The sequence below is a fragment of the Hyla sarda genome, chromosome 4, assembly GCF_029499605.1.
Source record: "Hyla sarda isolate aHylSar1 chromosome 4, aHylSar1.hap1, whole genome shotgun sequence".
Classification (NCBI taxonomy): domain Eukaryota; kingdom Metazoa; phylum Chordata; class Amphibia; order Anura; family Hylidae; genus Hyla; species Hyla sarda.
Genome location: NC_079192.1, coordinates 92,852,686 through 92,874,940, shown reverse-complemented (window position 1 = coordinate 92,874,940; position 22,255 = coordinate 92,852,686). Strand labels below are relative to the sequence as shown.

Below are 22,255 nucleotides of genomic sequence, written 5' to 3'. Positions count from 1 at the left end.
TTGACACCATCAAGCCTAGAGGACTCAATGCAGAACTCAAAATCTTCGGGTTCCTCTGATTCCATCTTGTGGTGCGGCTCGCCCCCATGACCCGTCACTGGCTGGTTGCTTATCGACCCAGTGACGGCGCCTGTGGACGAGCCTCCCCGAGAATTTTCTACATCAGAATTCACCTTTTTTTGTTCCCTGTACAGACCCTTCCCCCCCCCCTCCCTTATATATTATTTTATATTTATTCTATATTTTCATACCCCCATATATGTGGTTTCAGGTTCTAGTTATAAATATAACTCCATCATATTTGTTTACATTATACATTCCCATTTTTGATTATTTTATTAATATATTATATACTTTTATTCCATATTTTATGCTATTTTTAAAGCTATCTTTATCCTAGTTTAGGATATATCCACATCTATTTCTTATTCTTTACGTTCACCATTTTTTATTAATGTACTCCTCTTAGTATGTGGAATCATAATGTACACAATTTATATAATATTGCATCCTCTGAAATACTACAATACCTCTATATATCTCATTCATATTTGCCGTTTCATTATTGCACATACTTTGTACTCACATCATTATTTCAGACATCTTTATGTAATCTTACATATAAACACTAAGTATTTCCCATTTTTTATCTTATATTTTTGCATTCTGTTCTTAATATCATATATCCTCTTTTTCTTCTTCTTAAGTTTTTTCTCCTTTACTATACCTATCTTCATAGGATCCATTTCTGATCTTATATCAAACCCAAACTAGCCAGGCTCCATGTCTTAGTAGCTACCTAATCAACATGACATCATTGCATGTAGACCTTATAAATACAGACACCACTGCTGGGCATATATATCTCATCTGTCACTGAAGAAAAGGCCCGCAGGCCTTGAAACGCGTCTGACTATCCAAAGCACCACATCATATAAGTGTATACCACTTTTAAAGACTCTATATCCACCCATGGGCTAGCAACCGCTGGATGCCCACAGATTAAGGACCACCACAACACGCGCGCAGCTAGCGCATCATTCGGACACGCAGCTGCTTCCAATCTTGCACTCACAGCCCCGGACAGCTAAGTTCCTGGACACGTCTTCCCCAGGCCGGACGCCTTTCTGTGCTTGTCCAGGACACCGACAGCCAACCGGAGAACCACTCACCCAGGCTACAATCCAGAACGGCATTACAGACAGCCTTCACCACTCACAGGATACCGCGGTCTGCAGAGGTTCGCGATCTTCCGAGAACACTATCCGTGAGTATCGCTGCCTGCCGGGATCACCAACAGCCGAGAAGGAGGGCGAGTGGTGATGTGCACCGATACTACATATTCAAAGATTGCAACAAAGCCACTACAATAGCCGCTCTAATCGCTACTGTAGCCACAACTGCTGCTATATTTGCTACAACTGTTGCCATTTCTACAAATCTGTTACAGTAACTGATGAGACTCATAAGATCTTCACAGGAGTTCATTCATTCATTCACTCTTTGAACTCTTTTCCTACTGAACTGTGATTTTTCTATTGGACACCCTGGGACACAATTGTGATTATCAATATAAAGAGACATATTGTTAACCATCCAGTGGACACTAATGAAAATATCTATTTATTAATTGGTGCATTTATTTTATATTTAATTTTTTATTTGTATTTACTCATTTTTTTTTTAGTACTTTCCAATTCTCTCTTGCAAGTGCCCTGCAGAGTGATTGGTTATTAATTCATATACTTACATTAATAAATTAATATTAATTTAATCCAATATCTTTTCTCCTTTTAATCTACTCCACTATATTTTATATACCCACAGTGTTCTTGAGGACTGGTTTTACATATTTCACATATTGCATATAGCTTGGTTTATAGTATCTTTCTCTGCTCCACCACATGATACAATAATGCCCACTAGGAAACTTAATTTAAGTATTTCTGAATATTATATTAGTTCTGTATCTTAATACAGTTTAGAAGCAAATCCCCATAGCAAACCTCTTCTAAACTGGGTGTTTCCCGAGACAGGTGTCATCAGAGAGCACTTAGACAGAAAAGAACAACCTTAACTTCAGAAGCTCATATGTACTGAAAGGATTAAGATTTTTTAATAGATGTCATTTACAAATCTATTTAACTTTCTAGAGCCAGTTGACATATAAAAAAAAGTTTTTTCCTGGAATACCCCTTTAAGGGTACGTTCACACATTCACGATTTTCTGCTGCAGATCTCAATGTAAACTAAATTACTGAGCACAGCTTCTGCAGTTACAAATCCTGCGCATCAAATCTGCGCAGGATCCTGTACGTGTGAACATACACTAAAGGAATACTGTAGTGGAATATAACTTATCCTCTATTCAACGGTTAGGGGATAAGTAATAGATCGGGATGGGCTTCTGACCGCTGGGGCCCCCGCAATCTCCTGAATGGTACTGTGGCAGTCTGCAGGAAGGGGCCGTTCCAGACCCCTTCCTGCAGACTGCCACAGCCCCGTTCGAGATTGTGGGGGGTTTCAGTGGTCGGAACCCCACGCCAAACCCCCTCCCCCTTCGGATAGAGGATAAGTTATACTCCACTACAGTATTCCTTTTATGTATCATTCATTTTATATATTCATATATCATGGTGTGTTTATATACTCTTTAATGTTAATCTATTATAACCAATAAAACCTGTACATAATTTTTATAATAACTTTAATTACTATTTTATTATATTGCAAAACTTCCTTCCAAAACTACTTCCTAGAACTCATATCTGGGAAAATAGTCGGGCCCAGATATGGTAAATTGCATTGTTTGTATACTTTTGGCAATTCATTCAATGGTCATAATATTTTTAATATTGCTATTGAGCATAAATATAATTCATAGTTCATAATTGAGTTATGATATTATTACATTTTCTGACAAAACGGAGACCATAGGGAGATGATTTCTCCTACATATTAGGTCCTAGTGTCAAAGAGCTCCAATTACAAGGCACTGCAGGAACGAATAAGATAAAAGTGTTATTTTTTTCCTTAGCCACTTCCTGCCCAGATAGAAGCTTATTGCCGGACTTACTACCAGGGTTTGTTAGAGCATAGGACAGCTTACCTGGCTAACACAGTGAGCTTCATCAATTACAAACCGTGCCAGCTGTTGACGTTCATACAAATTTTCCATTGTGGTGATAAGTCTTGCGCTTGCACAAACCTTTAATAAAGAAAATAAAGTCATGTGGATTTTTGTACAGAAATAAATCAGGGTTCTTACAAGCTTTTTCTTTTACAGTATTTGAATGTTGGAGCAAACAGAAAGCAGGTATCCCGGCTCAATCCCTGGTCTGGATGCTGGGCACGGAGTGGGTGTGGACCTCACCCGGATAAATCACGAAGAAAGAGAAGGACTCCAGCTCAGCTCAGGAAGATACGTCTTTATTCACATCTACGAGGCAACAGGTAACAGGGAGGAAGTGACGCGTTTCGGCCAGGTGCTGGCCTTAGTTGTACAACTTAGTCGTACGACTAAGGCCAGCATCTGGCCGAAACGCGTCACTTCCTCCCTGTTACTTGTTGCCTCGTAGATGTGAATAAAGCCGTATCTTCCTGAGCTGAGCTGGAGTCCTTCTCTTTCTTCAGTATTTGAATGTTATGTTTTAAACTAGTTGTCCAACCAAAACAGCCCCTTTTCAGTTTACTGCAAACCCTAAACCTATAAGTTGATTTTTTGTAATCACTCTCTTTCTCAAAGCCGTCATTGGGGGACACAGGAACCATTGGGTATATGCTGCTGGCCACTAGGCAAAATAGATAAAGAATTTGGCTCCCCCCAGCAGCATATACCGCCCCCTACCTCTGAGGACCGCTACTTGGTGCCTTTAGATGTGCCTGCTCAGAGCAGCACACTGCAGGCATATCTAAGGGCAGCATGTAGCGGTCCTTCAGCGGCGGATCCTCAGTTTAAAATACACTGTGGATCTGCCTCTGAGCACGTTCCCTTAAATGGAAAAAAAAGAGTTTTTTGGTTTGTTTTTTTTATACAAGAAAGCGCTTTTTTATATTAAAAAAATATATTTTTATTTTATTAAACTTTTTTTTTGTTTTGTTTTTTAAAGGTTTTTTTTCCCCACTTTTTTTTTTGTCCCCATAGGGGACTATTACTTGCAATCTGTAGATTGCATACACTGATCAATGCTATGTCATAGCATAGCCATGTTCAGTGTTATCGGTGCTCCTTTACTAATGCCTGCCATGGCTGGCAGCAGTAAAGGAGCGACAATCTGACAGCACAGAGCACAATAAGGGACCTCCGGCCGTCCTCACAGCGGAACGGGACACCGCGTTTACACCACAGTGATCCCGATCCGCATCCCTGAGTAAACCAGCAGTTAACTTCAGGACTTTTAGACGCCGCGATCAACTTTGATCGCAGTGTCTAAAAGGTTAATGGCGGGTCCCGGTTATAATGTGCGCTCGGCTGCTGAGCACACTGCATAGCTCGGGAGCGGAGGGTGCAGACGGCCCCCACCGGCAGGTATCGGATTAGGTATCGAGGACATTTGCATAAGTACTCGTGCAAATGTCCAGTATCGGGACATCCCTACCTACCACACTTCAAAACGTACTGATAGATTATGGGGCTTACAATCTAAACCTATTATTAATATTAAAGGAAGAAGTTACTGACAGGTAGGTCCGAATGGCTTGGACCACATCCAGCTATTGGAGAGAGCACTCCTGGTGGTGGAAAGGGTCCAAGCAGAATGAGGGTAACACAATATCCTCATTCAAGTGGAGATTACCTTAGGCAGGAAAGAGGGTACAGGATGAAGAACCAACTAATCCTGATGAAGAACTAGGAAAGGGGAAGGCAGGAGAGAGCCGCCAATTCAGAGAAACACCTGATGGACGTAAACGCAATGAGAAAGGCCACCTTCCAGGAAAGGAAACGAAGAGAGACCTCCAGGAGGGGCTCAAACAGAGTGCCCTACAAAGCGTCAAAAACCAGGTTCAGGTCTCAGGGTGGAGTGGGAGACCAATATGGCGGAGCCTCGTGAGCCACGCCCTGCAAGAATGTGTGGACATGCGGATTAGAGGAAAGAGAATGGAAAGTGCCGACACCTGAGTGCAAGGCACGTTTCCAACCCGGGTTACAAAAAAAGACAGAAGGTTCGACAAGGAAAAGGAGGTGGGAAATAAGGACCGCACCTCACACCAACTGGAATAGTCCCGCCAGGTGCGATGGTAAATCCTGGCGGACAAAGGCTTCTGAGCCCGAAGCATGGTACGAATGACCCGGGTAGAGAAACTCCGAACCCTCAGTACCGCGGTTTCAAGCACCACGCCAGCAAATGCAGCATAAGTTAATTGGGGTGGCAGAGGAGCCTCTGCGAGAGCAGGTCGGGAAGATCCGGAAAAGACACAAGGGAACGTCCGTGACGAGACAAATGACGTCCGCGTACCACGAGCGGCGGGGCTTATCCAGAGCCATCAGAATCACAGTGACGCCTTCCACCTTGATCTTCCTGACAACCCTGGGGAAAAAAGGGAAGGGAGAAGGAGGTCCAAGGGAATACGAGAGCGTCTACAGCTAGTGCCAGAGGGTCTCAGGACCTGGAGACAAAACATGGAACCTGATGGTTCAGGCGGGATGCAAACAGGTCCACATCCAGAGTCCCTAGGGTCCGCTGTTGCGCGCCTCCCAATTGTCCATCCCAAGAATATGGACCACCGCGATGGATGGGACGTCGTGTTCCACCCAGGCAAGAGTCTTGTCTGTTTCCGCCATGGCCAAGGCACTGAGGGTGCAGTCTTTGTTATTGATATACACTACAGCAGTGGCATTGTCCATCTAGACATGCACTGGAATACCACCAAGGAGCTAGGGAAGGATGGGGGGGGGGGGGGGGGATTGGTAGGATACTCATCCACAGAGAACATACTCCACTGCTGGAGTCTTCAGTCAGCTTAACGCAACGCTGCATCATGCCAGGCTACTACAGTGGGGCAAGCAGGGACAGGAGGGGTACCCGGACCCAGGGTACAACCATCTGGCGCTGGTAATTGGCGAAACGAGGTTGACGGCCCATCGCAAATGGGAGATCAGGCAGCGCTATGCTCCTTTCACCCAAACTATTAAAAAAAATAACAAAAAGGAGAAGAGAAAAATTCCTAAACAAACAGTAACAGTAGATGATGGGGAAAAAAACAACAGCAAAGACCAGGTCTGGAGAGCTCCAGACTTGTGTCTGCCTCATATGACAATAAGCTAAAACAAATTAGCTCAGGGCGCGGATATATCCCGCTGGGAGAAGCAGACTTGATTTTTTTCTTTTGCCTATTGTCAGCCTAATAGTGGCAAGCAGCAGATACCCAATGGCTCCTGTGTCCCCCAATGCGGAGACTGAGAAATATATATATTTTTTAATGGCACTCTCAGATGGTAATATTAGCTCACAATGTGTATTTATGAGCAATTAAAGCAGGGCAAGGCATGTATGCCAGTCTTTGGCACATTTGAAATACTAAAACTGCCCCAGAGCTGCTTACAAAACTCTTATTCTCAAAGGTAAGTTCAGATACAATGCAAAGTAGAAGGTGAACACCACACCTGAATGCAGCCCAAAAATCAGCATGGAACACATTTTTGCACACAACTGCTACAGAATGGTGGAAATCTTCCACCACATATAAACCTACCCTAAAGGGTACCTTCCATTTTGCCAAAAGTACAGTCACACGCAGTGTAAATGCTGCTAATTTTCCACAGCAAAACTACTCTGCAGAAAATACACACTACATTTTTCAGTGATAAGTTTGGTGTGGCTAAATTTAAAGCGCAACTGGCATAATTTTTTAAACCCCCCCCCCCCGCCCCCAGACTACTATAATGTTGTTCCTGATTACCATAAAGTGACTGCAGCCATACCTTTATCGCTGCTCTTCCTTCTTTTATAAGTTATAAAATCCTATTATTCAGTGGTCAGGCACAGTCGGATAGGCGTGGCTTGGGGTTTGCAAAACCCCGCCTCCATAGCGCCTATCCTCTCTTTCAGCGCTGGGACCGCTGTGTAGCAAGACACAGCGGTCCACAACAAATCCAGTGCGCATGCACCCCTCTCAGACGTGTGCGCCGCTGCCCTGAATTGACAGAGCGAGCGCTCGCTCCCTCCCGCCATCTATGCGCTCAGTGCGCACGTGCTGTACTAGAGGCAGTGAACGAACAAGCTCTCTGCCTCTAGTATCTGTACATCCTGGTCACCGGGAGTTGAAGAGGACAACAACGGGCATTGTTTTTTGTAGAATATAAGTGCCGGACGGGAGGAGCGCATGCACTGTGGACCGCTGTGTCTTACTGAAAGAGAGAATAGGTGTGGTGGAGGCGGGGCTTTGTGAACCCCAAGCCACGCCTATCCGACTGTGCCTGACTGCTGAATAAAAGGATTTTCTAAGTTATAAAAGAAGGAAGAGCAGCGATAAAGGTATGGCTGCAGTGACTTTATGGTCATAAGGAACAACATTATAGTAGTCTGGGGGGGGGTTAAAAAATGATGACAGTTACGCTTTAACCCCTTAACGACGAGTGCCGTAAATGTACGTCCTGGTGCGTTGGTACATTTACATCCTAAGCATACCCGCAAGCATCGGAGCGATGCCAGGATCATGCGCGGCAGGTCCAGGCTGCTGATCGCAGCCAGGGACCTGCCCGTAATGGCGGACACCCGCGATCCCGCGGATGTCCGCCATTAACCCCTCAGATGCCGTGATCAATACAGATCACGGCATCTGCAGCATCGCGCTGCTGCGGCGATCCAATCATCCTGCACGGCAGCCAGAGGTCCCTGACCTGCCTCCGCTGCCTTCCCGGCGTCTTCTGCTCTGATCTACCTTCCTGCAGACCAGAGCAGAAGATGACTGATAGCACTGAACAGGATTAGCAATCGAGTGATTGCTATAAATAGTACCCTATGGGGACTATTAAAGTGTAAAAATAAAAGTAAAAAAAGTATAAAAATAAAGTTAAAAAAATTTGAAAAACCCCCTCCCCCAATAAAAACGTAAATTGTCCCATTTTCCCTATTTCACCCCCAAAAAGTGTTAAAAAATATTTTATATACAAATTTGGTATCGCCGCGTGCGTAATATCTGAACTATTAAAATAAAATGTTAATGATACCGTACGGTGAACGGCGTGAACGTAAAAATAAAAAAAAAGTCCAAAATAGATGCTTTTTTATAACATTTTATTCCCCCAAAAAATTTATAAAAAATGGATTAAAAGTTCTAAATAAAATGTTTCTACTTTCCCCCTTCCCTAACTTTGCTGACCCATCCTCTCGTCTTCCCTTGTCTCTCTTCCCGTCCTCCTTCACTCTGTCCCATTCCTGCCCATTTACTTTCTGTTTTTCTGTTGCCTCCTTGGCTTGCACTTTTTTTTGCCTTCTGGACTATATCGCTGTAATATTAGCAAGTTGGCTGAGGATACTCCTTGGTCTTTGTCGAGACTCAGCAAAGTTGAACTGTTATATTTTGTTCTGATAGTCGAGCCCAGATTTCATTGGTATAATCAAGTACCCTGAGTACTCGCGGATGATTCTCCGTATTTTGCTTATGTTTGTCAGATTTCTTTGTCTGCCTTGATTTCTGTTTCTTTGTATTTTTTAAATAAAACTTTGAATGATAAAAAAAAAAAGTTCTATATAAGCAAATATGGTATCAATAAAAAAGTACAGATCAAGGCGCAAAAAATGAGCCCTCATACCGCCGCTTATACGGAAAAATGAAAAAGTTATAGGTCTTCAAAATAGGGGGATTTAAAACATACTAATTTGGTTAAAAAGTTTGCAATTTTTTTTAAGCGCAACAGTAATAGAAAAGTATGTTATCATGGGTATCATTTTAATCGTATTGACCCAAAGAATAAAGAACACGTCACTTTTACCGTAAATTGTACAGCGTGAAAACAAAACCTTCCAAAATTATCAAAATTGCGGTTTTCTTTTTAATTTCACCACACATAGTATTTTTTTGGTTGCGTCACACATTTAATGGTAAAGTGAGTGATGGCATTACAACGGATAACTGGTCGCGCAAAAAACAAGCCCTCATACCAGTCTGTGGATGAAAATATAAAAAAGAGTTATGATTTTTTTGAAGGTGAGGAGGAAAAAACTAAAACATAAAAATGTAATTGTCTGTGTCCTTAAGGCCCAAATGGGCTGCGTCCTTAAGGGGTTAAAGAAAAACACAATGTCCCAGATTTAACAAACTGTGTGAGAGAAAAAGGCGAGTGATTTTTCCCACAGCAACCAATCACAGCTCAGCTAACGAGCGCTGGTAAAGTGAAGGCTGAGCTGTGATTGGTTGCTGTGGAAAAAATTACTTCACTTTTTCTCTCACACAGTTTGATAAATCTCCCCAAATGCGTTAAAAGACCCCCATATGCAGATCTGTACTGTTTCCACAAAGAAATCTGTAAAAATGCTGATTTATTACACTTTTTGATTTCTCTGTGTGGAAAATCGGAAATAAATAAAAGTTTACAACACGACTCCACTTGAGGACACACACATTTTCTGCTGATTTTTTTTCGGCTGTGTGTGGATGACATTTATAAAATGTCATCAACGTCCCTACTACTGTATGCTGTAGAATTTCCAGAGCATATCTGCCATGTGACTCTTCCCTAAATCTGACAGTAGTGGAATAAACTTTATGATCAGTAGGACCATCAACAATACAGCACTCTTTGAAGTTGTAAGACTCTTTCTGTGTGGGGCACTCCGTGTTTTTTCGTAACCTATTATGGGTATGCTCATCCATCCTTTATGTGGACTCTCTGGGATGGGGACCCTCCTTTCTCTACTATTGTGGATAATTTGATCTCATTTTTTTACGTTCTAACTGTACCATGTTTACACAATTTATGGACGGATATTGCAATATTTTTCAATTTTGAAGTTTTATACCTATTCTTATAAGAGGGTAAGACACGGGACTTGGGGGTGGGCGTTCTGTGTGGGTGGGGGGGAGGGGTTATAGTTTTGTTTTGTAGTTTGTCTGTAAACTGCAAAATGTTTAATAAAAAAATAAAACAATACAGCACTCTAACCCTCTCTTGCATGGAAGACCAGAACACCAGCAACTCTCAGGGTCCCCTTTAACCCCTTAAGGACTCAGCCCATTTTGGCCTTAAGGACTCAGACAATTTAATTTTTACGTTTTCATTTTTTCCTCCTCGCCTTCTAAAAATCATAACTCTTTTATATTTTCATCCACAGACTAGTATGAGGGCTTGTTTTTTGCGCGACCAGTTGTCCTTTGTAATGACATCACTCATTATATCATAAAATGTATGGCGCAACCAAAAAACACTATTTTTGTGGGGAAATTAAAACAAAAAACGCAATTTTGCTAATTTTGGAAGGTTTTGTTTTCACGCCGTACAATTTCTGGTAAAAATGACATGTGTTCTTTATTCTGAGGGTCAATACGATTAAAATGATACCCATTATTATATACTTTTATATTATTGTTGCGCTTAAAAAAAATCACAAACTTTTTAACCAAATTAGTACGTTTATAATCCCTTTATTTTGATGACCTATAACTTTTTTATTTTTCCGTATAAGCGGCGGTATGGGGGCTCATTTTTTGCGCCATGATCTGTACTTTTTTTTGATACCACATTTGTATATAAAAAACTTTTAATACATTTTTTATAATTTTTTTTTTAATAAAATGTATTAAAAAAGTAGGAATTTTGGACTTTTTTAATTTTTTTTCGTTCACGCCGTTCACCCTACGGGATCATTAACATTTTATTTTAATAGTTCGGACATTTACGCACGCGGTGATACCAAATATGTCTATAAAAAATGTTTTTTACGCTTTTTGGGGGTAAAATAGGAAAAAACGGACGTTTTACTTTTTTATTGGGGGAGGGGATTTTTCACTTTTTTTTACTTTTACTTTTACATTTTTTTACATTTTTTTTTACACTTGAATAGTCCCCATATGGGACTATTCATAGCAATACCATGATTGCTAATACTGATCTGTTCTATGTATAGGACATAGAACAGATCAGTATTATCGGTCATCTCCTGCTCTGGTCTGCTCGATCACAGACCAGAGCAGGAGACGCCGGGAGCCGCACGGAGGAAGGTGAGGGGACCTCCGTGCGGCGTTATGAATGATCGGATCCCCGCAGCAGCGCTGCGGGCGATCCGATCGTTCATTTTAATCGCGAACTCCCGCAGATGCCGGGATCTGTATTGATCCCGGCACCTGAGGGGTTAATGGCGGACGCCCGCGAGATCGCGGGCGTCGGCCATTGCCGGCGGGTCCCTGGCTGCGATCAGCAGCCGGGATCAGCCGCGCATGACACGGGCATCGCTCCGATGCCCGCGGTTATGCTTAGGACGTAAATGTACGTCCTGGTGCGTTAAGTACCACCTCACCAGGACGTACATTTACGTCCTGCGTCCTTAAGGGGTTAAACGCCATGAAAAAAGTATGAACTGTAAGCAGAAATACTGGGATCACACACACAAGCATACTTGAACAATGCTGTAGTTGTTTGCCTTAAATAAAAATAATAGCTACTTTTCAGGACTCTAAATATCACAAGTTGTTAAAACTTTAGAACCGTTGAAAAATCCTTTGAGAATGACTAAACAGTTGTTTTACTTTAGCATATATTTACCTTCTCTGGAGTGACATAAAGCAGCTTTATAATTGGATCTTTTTTAGAGAGCTGTAAATAAATACTGGAAGCTTCAGCATCCGTCTTATTCCCAGTGAGATAAGTGGCAGGAATCTAAAAATAAAACAACCGTTAATACGATATAAAATATTCTGCAGTTTCAAAGTGAAAAGTATTTTAATAGCTACAAGCAAGTAAACTCTGCCCGAATGACCGGACACCAGACTGAATGGGCAAGTGATCTCCATATATAGTTGTAAGTGGCTATAGGAGCCCTTTGGCACAGCTTCTTTCTGTGAAAACGCATCTAATACAAAAAATATCTTCTGGATATTTGGTTTCTGCCATGGCAGATGTTGGGCTGAAACAATTAGCTGCATATTTTTGCTGCATATTTTGTGCAGCTGATTTTCCTACCCATTGAAGTTAATGGGTAGCAAAATCAGCTGCACAAAAAATACAGCAGATCCTGTATGTGTGAACGTACCCTAAATATGAATCCCTACGGCTAGCTTTTGATAATACTTTTTATATATTTTATTAAGGTTTCAGTAAATTAACAAAGCAAGAATAAACAGTGCAAAAATTCGACTGCATTGCAATGCAGAACCTTAAACAAAATTAGGCAGTCACCCAAAAAAGGAGAAACCAAATGCATGAAAACAGTGCAATAAAACATCAATAAGGTTAGGAGCAGCTATCAGTGCTCGAATAGCATGGTATACTACAAGGGTGCAGTCATGAGATATGGCGAGTGCCCCACGGTAAGCAGACTACAAAACTAGTAATGTCAGACAATAATCAATTCACATTACTATATTATATGAAAACATTACCTAAACACAGGTATACTGGGAGAGGGGAGAAGAGAGGGGGAAAAAAAGAGGATGAGGGGGGAGGGGAGGTAGGTGGGAGATTTTAAGGGAAAGAAGGGAGAGTAGGAAAGGGCAAGGGGAAGGGGGGAAAAGAGATATGGGGGGGAAAGGTTAGGACCTAGCAGGTAAGAGGAGAAGAAGCATACCTCGTGACCAAGACACATCCCGGCAGCCCGAGGCATTCGGTAAGACACGGCACATGTGTATGTGAGTGATCATGGAGAGCTTTTGATCATTTTGTTGCACTGCATAAGCATGTGGGCTTTACAGTAATCATACATGCTCAAATTTTCACACTTTGCCAACTAGGTGAATTGTAGAGTAATACTACAGGTCACCACCAATAATAATAACAACTGAAAGTGATGCATCCATGATACTGGGACACATGAAACACTATGGGGAGATGGAATTATCACAAGACTTTCTTATAACAACCCCCATCCAGTGCACGGGCACGCTGGACTTATGTAGATGTGCAAATCCCCCCTTCACTAAAATTTATTCCAGCTCCAAACTGGGGTAGATTTCAGCTGCAATAAATGCCTTTTTGCAGCCATAAATTGTAATAAATTCGGCATGCAATGTCACGCTAAAAGTGTTAAAATGTAGCAAACATTTTGTGCAAAGCGGGTGTTTGTGTGAAAATGATGTGACTAAGTTTACGCCAGGCGCAGGGATGATAAATGCCTCATGTGCACATACCATTTTAATCACTGCCATAGGTATAGTCATTTTGGAGCTTGAGCCTTTAAAGGACATAAATATTAAAAATAAAGAACATATATTTGGACTTTATCTCTCTGCAAACCATGTATGAAATCAATAATTAGAACTCTACTACCCAGTCATATTTTTGATTTTCCTAGAGCATCAGCATGATGCCATAAAATAACTAGTTTAACTGCCTCCACGAGGTGCGCATCATCTAATGGACTTGAACAAAGTCCAACTACCAGACCCTTGCTGTCCTGCTGATCTCCCAACACAAACAGAGGGGTAAAGTAGGTGGCTGGCTTAGGCTTCTTTCACACTATGAGCATTCATCCGTTTTTAATTGTCCGTTTTATGTGTGAAAACGGATGTGAAATAACGGGTGCTAACGGATGAATAAATATTCATTCGTTAAGACCTGTTATCCCTCATGTATGGCCGTAACACCTCAGCCTACAGACTCCCACAGCCGGGACTACTACTCCCATTATGGAACAGACTTGTTTCCATGATTGGAGTAGTAATTGCCTGGCTGCGGGAGTCTGCAGACAGCTGGGGAAGCTACATTAGTTTATAACGGATCTTTTAACGGCTGAATTTTATAGTGTGAAAGGGGCCTTAGTTATAGAGTGACAGGATGGTGAGGAAATTAGGGATGGAAGGGAAAGAGGAGGATGCCAGGATTTGTAAGACTAGATATTTCAGTGATTAAACACACAAGGATGGAACATTGTTTTTCTGGAATTTTTTTGGTTTATACCCTCAGATGTCCCGTTTAATATATCTGTCAGACACAAAATTCTTACATCTAGAGTAGTAAGCTTCTGAACCTGGTCAACGATCAAGGAACGGAGGGGGGATATGACAATAGTAACACCGGGGGACACACAGCCGGGCAGCTGGTAACACAAACTCTTCCCACCACCTAAAAATAATTTAGATTATATAATCAATTTAAAACAATATTTGTTTGTTTAAAGGTAAAATAATGTCAATACCTGGCGTGCTAAAACTACATTTTAATATAATTAGCAAAAGACTTTGACATAGATTATAATCTATGTAGCATTTTTGGGAGAATTCCTTTGCTTACTGTGAAAGGAAAGTTAAAAATAGCTGAAAGGGGTACGCTGCCCCTAGACATCTTAACCCCTATCCTAAGTAGCCAGACCCCCGCGATCTCTGGGCTGGCACCCTGGCGTTCTGAACACTTCTGTTCAGAACACCCGGTTTTGGAGGCCGTGATGTCATGCCAAGTGCCTCCATTCATGTCTACAGGAGGGGGAGTGACGAGTGACCACAGCAGTCACACCCCCTCCCATAGACATGAATGGAGGTGCCCGAACCCGGCGATCCTAGAGATGGCAGGGGGTCCCAGTGGCTGGAACTCCAGCGATCAGACATCTTATACCCTATCCTTGGGATAGGGGATAAGATGTCCAGGGGCGGAGTACCCCTATAAACACATCAGGCATACACCAATGCAAAAGGAAGCATATGCTTTGCTGATACATAGCTATATATAGTTTGTAAGGCTAAAAAAGGAGATTTTTTGTACTCTCCGTAAAATCTATCTCATAGCCTTCATTGGGGACAAAGAGACCATGGGTATATGCTGCTGTCCACTAGGAGGCTGACACTAGGCAAAAAAAGAAGTCGGCTCCTCCCACAGGCACAGAGCTAATCAGTTGTGTCACAAAGCAGTAGGAGAAGCATAACCACAAAACGAGAAAACGTCCGAAGGACATCAAAAGTTATACAAAGGAAACAAAACAACCTAAGCAGGTAACCGTAAATGGGTGGGTGCTGTGTCCCCCAATGAAGGCTACGATAAAGAGATTTTGGGGCGAGTACAAAAACTTTTCTCAGTCACCTCATTGGGGGACAAAGAGACCATGGGATGCCCCAAAAGCAGGCCCTGAGGTGGGAAAAACAAACGCCAGAGAAGGGAAGGTCAGGCTAGAGACTGGGCCATAAACAGTCGCACAAGAAAGTGGACGAGGCCCAGAGGAAACCGGAACCCAGCAACCAACCATCCGGACGCCCCCACAAAACATGAGGGGTAAGGCAGGACCCAAAAGGAGGGAACTGTGTGGAGATTAGGGTTCAACAGCCGACCAAATAAGACAACAAATGGTTGCCCTGGAGGCCTGTCGGGCCGAACGCGGCCTGGCAGGAGAGCAGAAAACACCTCTGATGAAAATACATAAGACGCAGGACCACAAACGCGGAAGAGAGCGATAAGAGAACCCCTAATACAGAGATCCATCTAAGCAAGGCAATGGCGAGGAAACGCAACTTCAAGAAGAGAAACATGCCAGGGAGGCATGAAGGGAGAGTCCCGACAGGAGGCCAACCGCCACCGTAGGACAGAGGCTGAGGAGAGAGAATGACAATAGAAAAGCAGCTGTTACGCCGAGCGCTCCGGGTCCCTGCTCCTCCCCGGAGCGCTCGCGGCGTTCCTCTCTCTGCAGCGCCCTGGTCAGACCCGCTGACCGGGAGCGCTGCACTGACACTGCCGGCGGGGATGCGATTCGCATAGCGGGACGCGCCCGCTCGTGAATCATATCCCAAGTCACTTACCTGTCCCTGGCTGTCACGTCCTGGCGCGCGCGCCTCTGATCCTTGGGGCGCACGCGCGCCAGCTCTCTAAGATTTAAAGGGCCAGTGCACCAATGATTGGTGCCTGGCCCAATCAGTCTAATTAGCCTCCACCTGCTCCCTGTCTATATAACCTCACTTCCCCTTCACTGCCTTGCCGGATCTTGTTGCCATTGTGCCTTGAGAAAGCGTTTATTTTATTTGCCATAACTGTGTTCCTGACCTCTTACTATCTCTATTGACTACGACCCACGCCTTCTCAGCAGTCAGCGAGGTTGAGCCGTTGCTGGGGGATACGACCTGGTTGCTACCGCCGCAGCAAGACCATCCCGCTTTGCGGAGGGCTCTGGTGAAGACCAGTAGCAACCTAGAACCGGTCCACCGACACGGTCCACGCCAATCCCTCGATGACACAAAGGATCCACATCCAGCCTGCCGAATCGTAACAGCAGCTGAGCACGCTCAGCAAGAAGGCAAGACTCAGAAGGCGGATACCAGAGCCGCTAGAATGGGACTAAGAGAGAAATAAACCAAAACTCATGTACAGTCCCGAGCGCATGATGAAACCGGCCAGAAAAAAGGCCAGGGCAAGCTGCACCTGCCGACCACCCGAACCGAGAGGTCCAGACTCAAATCCTAAGGCCACCCCGCGAAAAACTGGGTGGAAGATAACTCAAGAGTACGTTGCATAGCCAAAAGAGTGGGAAATAACATGCGACACGGCAGACCACACACACACACACACACACACACACACACACACACACACACACACACACACTGAAGACGCATGAAACGGCCAGTTTAAAGCAACCAGGATGACCGGAAGGCCCCTACCCCGAGACCCTAATATCCGTGCCCCTCCCACTCCGGAGGGAGAAGGAGGAACGCAAAAAGACCGGAGGGAAGGAGCAGAGCCATCCGGAATACCGGAGCCACCGACCAGGGAAAGAGAGGATCCCAGATCCATGAAGAAATGGAGAGACCCTGGAGTCCCAAACGAGGAGTAAACACTCCGGCCGATAAGTACCAAGGCCGGGGCAGGAAATGGAGCGGTGAACAAGGTCCGCTTCTGCAGAGAAACAGCGGAGAAGAGTGGGACCAGAACGCCGCCAAGGCCAGAGAGGAACCCCTGAAATGGTGGAAGCCTCAGGAACAACCGCTCCGGAGCGCAAGGCATGGAAATGCCACCTTGAAGAGAGCCCAAGGCAATGAGAGCCTGAAAGTGCAAAATATCAGGGGAGAGGGACCAGACTCTGGGGCCACAAGGGAAGAGTGACATGCCTTAGGAAAGAACAGCGGCCATGAGAAAATTGCACCGCAACGCCTAAGGCCACCATGCCATCCGGCACTCACAGACACGAGGCTAGGATATAGACAAGGCCGATTAAGTAGGGGATTCCAATGGCGAGATGCGCTGGATGACCGAGAGAGCAACATCCCAGAATGAAAGTCACCAAGAGGAAGACAGAGGGGACCCAGCGAGATGTCAACCGAACCGAAGCAACAAGGCGAGGTAAAGAAAACATGACCAGGGCGCCCATCCAGACAGGCAGGCAAGCACAGTACAATTGACACTCCAAAAAGGAGGAGGGACTTGCCACAGCCGAGATTGTCGAGGAGCCCCGGGGAGCCAGAGGCAACCTGAACAAAAAGGCCACAAGTGGAAGACCTAGAGACACTAAGCAGAAAGATCGCTGGAAAGTACAAGCAGAAAACAACAGAGCCCTCACATCCAGAAGGAAGCACAAGGACCACCAGGATGGCTTCCATGCAAGACGCTCCCAGACAGGGAGAGAGGGCAGCGAGAGGGGCTGGAGAAGCCAGGGTATGGACCTGGCAAGAACAGACAGAACACTGCCCAGAGGAAGAGGTGTAGAAAACAGGAATTGCCCTGGCAGGACAAACAAGTGCCCCAAAGAAGATCAATGCAAAAGCTAGGAAAGCAAAAGCTGCAACTACGCCATATCCAGTAGAACCCTGCCAAAAAGGGAAAACGAGGGCAGGAGCAAAATAAAGAAACCCTCCGATACTGGGCGGTCGGAGGGCAACAGGTGCAAAAGCAAGAGCAGGAACTGTACAAGGGCCATACAACTCCTAAAAGAAGGGGAGGCGTGAAGGCTGAATCTCGATAGTAGACAGCCACTAAGCTACACCCAAGCCGGTAGTGGAAGGGTTCAACAAGATGGCTTAGCCAGTCACAGGAGGAAGTACAGAAGACTGACAGAACTCCGCCTAAAAGGAGGAGAAATTCAAAGACCGCCCGTGAAATAGCAGAAACCTAAGAAATTCCACCCCAACTCCAGGGGGGGGGGGGGGGCGCCAAGACAGTATGAGCAACGAGGAGCATCCCATAGGAGGCAATAGTAATGTGTAGCCAGATCACTAATATCACCTGCCCATAGAAGGAAAAATGAGATTGATAAAGTAGCTGCTGCAGAGACAAGACTCCACTGCTACACTGTCCAGCCACGCAGGACCGGAGACCCGATGACTAAAGAGGGTCCAGCCTGCAAGGTAACAGAATGCGGACAGTCTACTTAGCCTGGCAGCAATCTGACAGATGCGGCAAGTGCGGGGCAGGAAAGAATTGTCGGAGGGGATAAAGACTCCTCCAACAAGCCAACCAGGATCGTGGCAGCTACACGGGTAGTGGAGACCTCCTGCTCCAGATATCGGGGCAGCAAGCAGAGAGGGTCTCCGGTCAGCAGTTAAGAAAAACGTGGCCAGGCCGCAAAACAAGTGTGGCAAGGGGATATTGGCCGGGGTGGAGGGAATGATGGACAGTCCACCAGACTGTGCCCTCAATGAGGCGCCAGAAGCCATGAGGGGACCGACCAGCACAGCCACGTGCAATGGCGGCTGCACTATGAAGAAGGGGGACCCTTGGATGAGTACAAGGGAGAGAGGTGGTGGGGGGGGGGGGGGGGGGGGTGAGGATGAAGTTCATTCTCACCCACAGACTACATCTTCCTATACTCACCCAGAAGTCTTCAGTCAGCTGAAGGCCGCGCTGCATCATGCCAAGCTGCCATAGCAAGGCGGGCAGGGGCAAGCGGGGGAACCGGACCCAGGGTACTGCTGCCAGGTGTTGACCATTGGCGAGAAGGGGTTGACGTCTCATACTTTTATGCATCGTGCCCCTTTGTCACATGTGGCCGATCAGGTAGCGCCATGCTCCTGTTGCCCAACCTAGAAAAATAACAAAGAGAAAAAACTAACTAGAAATCCCTAGCTAGAAAATAACAAACAGAAAATATATACCCATGGTCTCTGTGACCCCCCCAATGAGGCGATCGAGAAAAAGACCTAGCATAAATATATACTCATTCTGTTGAATTCAAAAATTTTACACATACTAGACAGTCTCCATTTCCCTTCTGCTTCTTCTAATATAATTACAATCAGTCAGCTCAATATCATGCTCTGAGCTACAGACATTGACAGATAGCTGATAGGGACATAAAATAAATGAAACTTGTCTCTTAGCTGATGGCTATTTGTAACAATTATAAAGTCATGTTTTCCTTCCAAGCTCAAGCGTTAGAGGCTGTCCTGAGCTGCAGCACGCCTTCCTCCCACCCCCCATCCTTCATTTGTGCATGAGAAATAGGGACTTACCTGTTGGCATTAGAATGAAGCAATCCTCTCCACATAAGGAGGCATTGATAGCTTCCAGCTGGTTAGTACGAAAGCGGTGCAACCCAAATTTCTTATGGAATATTTTCATCATTTCTTTTGAGTGGGGAAAGTTGAAGCCCCGAAATCGCTCATGAGCTGGGTTCTCTATTGGCAGCTTTATAAAAGAATCTATGCAAAACATGGGATTAGATTAATTTTCCAGATGTACTAGGAGTTAGAAACAAAGTAACCTGACAAATCTAGGATTCAGAAGAAAATTGCAATAGGCTGGAAAAAGACAAAAAGGCACTGTGAATTGGAATGTTGGATAACCTCTGCTTCCTCTACCCTCTTAGAACAAAACAATCAGTACATTAGCGCATCTGTTGCAGATTTAACAGGAAATCCACTATGGATTCTGCTACCCATTGCTCTTGTGGACACATTAAGGTCAAAGTTACTCTATGTTATCTACCTAATGAAAGAGAATGAAGTGACACTTCAAAGGATTCAATCCAAACTGGCGTTTTATTCACTCATCAGTACATGAAGCAACATTTCGATCCATGATACGGATCTTTTTCAATCCGGATTGTGGATCGAAAAGTTGCATCGTGTGCCGAATGGTGAATAAAACACCAGTTCGGATTGAATCCCTTGGAGTGTCACTTCATTTTCTTTCATTGAGACGAATTTTGGGACGTTGAGTAGAGTCTCCTGGAGCGGAGCACCCACCAGGACTACAAGTCCTTCACAGTGCCTTACCCATCTCCTTTGTCTCTGTTATCTACCTGTGAGCAGTCACTATCTGGCTTAGGTATATCTTTTTCTATGAACTTACCACAATTCCCCCTGACGACGTCACAAAATGTGACAAACGTGTTGGGGATTGGGGGGAAATCTGTTTATGCACATTATACTGACATTACTAGTGGAAATCTACCGACTGGTGGTACCTTTTATTGTCCGGTAAGACCAGCAGAGCTGGGACTTTCTCTATATGTTTTTTTAATGGTATTAGGGTTCACAATGAGATGCTGAATTTTAAAAGGAATTGTTAAAAGTTATGTATTTCAGCACTTTCCCTTTAAAGCATTACTGTCAGTTGCATCACAGGGACTGTGACCTATAAGGACATAATCAGGGGTGTGGGAATTTAATAAAAAACTACTTGTCCACGGGACTAAAACGGAGCAAACTCTACTTGTTCCTCATGCCGATCCACTTGTCCGGGACAATTTTCACTTTTACACTCTCGTTTTTTCCTCCACGCCCTATACACCCTTTAATAACCATAACTACCTACTATAATGATACCTTTTAATTTTTCAATAACATATTTTCCGAAACCTAAAATAATATATATTAGGGATGCACCGATATATCGGCGGCCGATACATATCGGCCGAAAATAGCTATTTCGGGGAAATGCCGAAACAACAAAAAATGTGCCGATAATGACCACCTCCCCTGCCCGCCCACAGCACAAGTTGCAAATACTGCCAGTGGCAGAGGCGTAGCGTGGGGGGTGCAGGGGGTGGGCAGCCGCACCGGGCGCAACATCTGGGGGGGCGCGCTCTCCGGGATAGAAATACTTCTTTTTATGTGCTCCCGTGTGTGGCTGCAGGCGGGGGCCGGCCAGCGCATATAAAACCTAATACTGTATACTAAAAACCAGGGGGCCTCCAGCTGTTGTGAAACTACAACTCCCAGCATGCCCGGACCGGCAAAGTCTGTCCGGGCATGCTGGGAGTTGTAGTTTCACAACAGCTGGAGGCCCCCTGGTTTTTAGTATACAGTATTAGGTTTTATATGCGCTGGCTGGCCCCTGCCTGCAGCCACACACGGGAGCCGGCCCGGGCACATAAAAAGAAGTATTCCTATCCCGGACATCCCTGTGTCTCGAAAAATCTTTTCGGGACATAAGGATGTCCGCCGGTCACTCACCATTCCCCGGCGTCCTCCTGCAATCCTCCTTCGGTCCCTCACTTCTCCGCCTCTATGGTCGTACGCAGGGGGCGTCACTGACGTTCCGTGCGTACAACCATAGAGACGCAGGAGGACCGCAGGATCGTCGCAGGAGAACGCGCGCTGGCCGGGGCCTGGTAAGTGACCGCGTCATCTTCTTCAGTGTTCCGATCACCGCTCCTCCGGTCCCGGCACCTACTGCTATGGTCCATAGCAGTAGATGTGACCCCGGGCCGGAGGAGCGGTGATCGGAACACTGTGGGGGCAGCAGTACAGACATACAGCCTCCAGCCATATACAGGAGCTGTATGTCTGTGGGGTGGGGGGAAGCTGCCTACTATTGTGGGGGAACTGCTGACCTAATGTGGGGGGGGGGGGGGCTGCCTAATATTGTTGGGGGGAGCTGCCTAATATTGTTGGGGGGGAGCTGCCTAATATTGTTGGGGGGGAGCTGCCTAATATTGTTGGGGGGGAGCTGCCTAATATTGTTGGGGGGGAGCTGCCTAATATTGTTGGGGGGGGGGCTGCCTAATATTGTTGGGGGGGAGCTGCCTAATATTGTGGGGGGGAGCTGCCTAATATTGTGGGGGAACTGCCTACTATTGTGGGGAACCTGCCTACTATTGTGGGGGAACTGCTGACCTAATGTGGGGGGGAGCTGCCTACAAATGTGGGGGGAGCTGCCTAATATTGTTGGGGGGAGCTGCCTACTATTGTGGGGAACCTGCCTACTATTGTGGGGGAAATGCTGACCTAATGTGGGGGAGCTGCCTAC

At 45.1% G+C, this 22,255-nt stretch overlaps 1 protein-coding gene across 2 annotated transcripts in view; it reads right to left on the bottom strand.

The window, feature by feature from the left end:
* Positions 1-22,255, bottom strand: part of BLM (BLM RecQ like helicase) — a 109,675-nt gene that overhangs the window by 61,811 nt on the left and 25,609 nt on the right. For both annotated transcript variants that reach the window (XM_056571558.1, XM_056571559.1), the window contains exons 8-11: positions 19,513-19,701; positions 14,097-14,215; positions 11,702-11,815; positions 3,110-3,208 (exon numbers count right to left, since the gene is read on the bottom strand). In XM_056571558.1, the coding sequence (XP_056427533.1) occupies positions 3,110-3,208; positions 11,702-11,815; positions 14,097-14,215; positions 19,513-19,701 (521 nt within the window). The remainder of the gene's footprint in view (positions 1-3,109; positions 3,209-11,701; positions 11,816-14,096; positions 14,216-19,512; positions 19,702-22,255) is intronic.